At 34.5% G+C, this 2,843-nt stretch overlaps 1 protein-coding gene across 1 annotated transcript; it reads left to right on the plus strand.

The window, feature by feature from the left end:
• The first annotated feature begins 52 nt into the window (after positions 1-52).
• Positions 53-1,499, plus strand: LOC119831161 (flexible cuticle protein 12-like). Its single transcript, XM_038354433.1, has 4 exons — positions 53-137; positions 217-347; positions 1,045-1,262; positions 1,299-1,499. Exons 1-4 carry the CDS (start codon positions 129-131, stop codon positions 1,451-1,453), a joined length of 513 nt encoding a protein of 170 aa, XP_038210361.1. The 5' UTR covers positions 53-128; the 3' UTR covers positions 1,454-1,499.
• Positions 1,500-2,843: the final 1,344 nt, after the last annotated feature.

Here is a 2,843-nt window from a genome sequence, read left to right on the forward strand (position 1 = left end):
ATAGAGGGCAGGTTTTTTCGATCATAGACATAGACTTGAATTATCTTCATATGTTTTGATATTAAGGTTACGACTCAGTCTACTACATTACATTATCTGAAACAGTCAATGTAGGAAGATCATCTAAAATGAAGCTGGTTCGTAACAAATTCAATAAACATGTTTTATTTATTTAATGACTTTAGAGATAGAGTGAGTGTGTATTTGTCTTTTCAGCTTATTGTGTTCTGCATCGCGGTGGCAGCCGTGTCTGGGGCGTCGGTGCCATCCTACATCCAATACCCATACAATGTGCAGGTTTTGCGATATGACAATGACAACATTGGTCTTGGAAATTATCGTTACGCGTAAGTGTATGTACGCGTAATTCCAAAGACAAACGGCCTTCTCATTTTTCATATTATTTAAAACCTTTTACAGTATACGTAGAAAAATTATAACACAGATCATTTATGTTGTTTTTATAAACTATTATTGGACATTATGTTTAATTCTACAAAACGTACATAAGTCAACCATAGGTTGTAAATACAATATACCGTATTTTTCAGTGCAGTCTTTCCGTTATATATAACGCAATATGAGAAATTTTGAAAGAGGTTAGGCAAGAAACGCAGGTTCGAATCCTGCCTCGTGATCAATTTTTTTCTATTCTTTCAAAATTTCTCATTTATAAAGCATTTCAATGCTATAAAACTAAAAATTAAACATAACGCAATATTGCAATATTGCAATTATTTTCGCAGAGATTTGATGTGACATTTTTAACAATTTACTAATCAACAAATAGTCATGGTAATTAGTAAAGAAATAAATATTTTTTTTTATACTGTTTCTTAGTCAATAATTAACTATATTTAACACACCATTACATAATTTTGACAAAGATTATATTTTATTCATTGCTATGATTTATTATTTGTATAAATTAATTTACTAAAACTAAACTAAAACTAGCTATTAATAGTTCATTTTGAAGAATGTAGAGGGTTGAAATGTGTTGTTTTCGACTTAATCAATTATATGAATCCAATTTTCTTACAGATACGAGCAATCCGACGGAACAAAACAAGAACAGCAAGGATATGTCATCAACGAAGGTCGCGAAGACGAGTCTTTCGCTGTCAGGGGTTCTTTCTCATGGGTAGGACCTGATGGGGTCACCTACAAAGTCACCTACGTCGCTGACTCTAACGGCTACCAACCTGAAATTGAATCCCTCCAACAATACCTCGGCCAACCAGGTCAACCAGGCCAACCAGGTCAACCAGGCCAACCAGGTCAAACAGGCCAACCAGGTCAAACAGGCCAACCAGAAAAACCAGTCCAACCAGGCCTACCAGGCGGACAAGGCCGACGGGGTCTACCAGGCCAACCAGGTCTACCAGGCCAACCAGGCCAACCAGGCTTACCAGCCATAAGCTCCGAAATATTAGCATCTATTCTTGGTTAAATATCGTAATGAGTTTTTCCGCCTAATCAATAATTGTAATAAAGTTTTTAATTTGTGTTGTTGATTGTTTCAAATCAGTGCTCTCGGCATCTCAATATTTTTTTTAAAATCTTGAAGACATTAATTATTACATTATTTTTTATCTTTATCTTGAAGACATTTATTAATTTGTTTATTGTTATTCAACAATGTAATTTTTGACGACCTAATAAGATATTAGGATTATTTAATTATTTTAGTTTGAGAAGTGATCGATGACTATAAGCAAAAACCAGTTTAGCTAATAATTCTTAGTGTTTCTTACATAAATTTTGAAACGTTTTGCATATTAACATTATTGGATAGTACCTATCCGGATCGTAAGCCAAAGCAGTAACAATTTCACATTTATTCAGCTTGGTGTAATAGAAGCGTGGTATGTGAAGAGAACCACACGGTTAACTCTTATACCAAATATGATAAACTTTTATACAAAATAAACTTGACCCTTCGTTAAAGCAGTATTTAAAAATATTAAAACAATTTAATTTGAATTTAGGATTCCTGTCGTTTTCACAAGCTTCTCAACCACTTCCTTACCACTCAGACTGAAATGGAAAGGAATCCATTGACATGCCTATGTAACATCAGTGTTATCAAAATTAATTATTATTCTAGGATTTATACGCTATTGCCTCTTGGGAAACCTCTTTTACCAGACACACTCCGTTTTATATACGAATAATTTTTTTTGGATATTAATATTAGTAAAATATAATAAAGCCTCTGTCACTACAAGGAGTTCTTCTGATGTAATAGAAATGTACGTGCTTTAACTTTATGTTTATGAGAATACTTTCTATCAGGGTCATAAAAAGCAAAATCAAGCCCATTTGTAGCTTTTGATCCATCAGAGTAAATAACATTGTAGTCAACAAATGTATTACTTAATTCACAATCTACTTATATTTAATTGTTGATCCAAAAATTGAGACTTGGACTCTTTATGCAGACTAGATTAATTAATTAAAATCACCAGTTCAGTTGCTCGGTATAACACTCATCAGTGGAATACTTAGATCGTTTTTTTTATGTCATTGTCGGGCAATGGTTAGTAGGTCGCCTGATGATACAGCGCTACCACCGCCCATGAAGATTTGGAGAGGCGTAAGGTCGATTGCAGACCTAACGCACCTACAAATGCATTGCCGACTTAAAATTGGAAACGAATTAAGAAAGAATTGACGAGAAGAATAAAAGAAAGAACTAGGAAGGTTAAGGAAGAGGATATGAGTCTACGGCTCCCCCACTCACTGAATGTAACACAGCTGTATGCTAGTTTGCACCGGTCTTCTTTGAGGGTATGGTACTTTTCCGGTGCGAGCTGACCCAATTCGTGCCGAAGCGTACT

Source organism: Zerene cesonia, chromosome 13 (assembly GCF_012273895.1).
Source record: "Zerene cesonia ecotype Mississippi chromosome 13, Zerene_cesonia_1.1, whole genome shotgun sequence".
NCBI classification, from domain to species: domain Eukaryota; kingdom Metazoa; phylum Arthropoda; class Insecta; order Lepidoptera; family Pieridae; genus Zerene; species Zerene cesonia.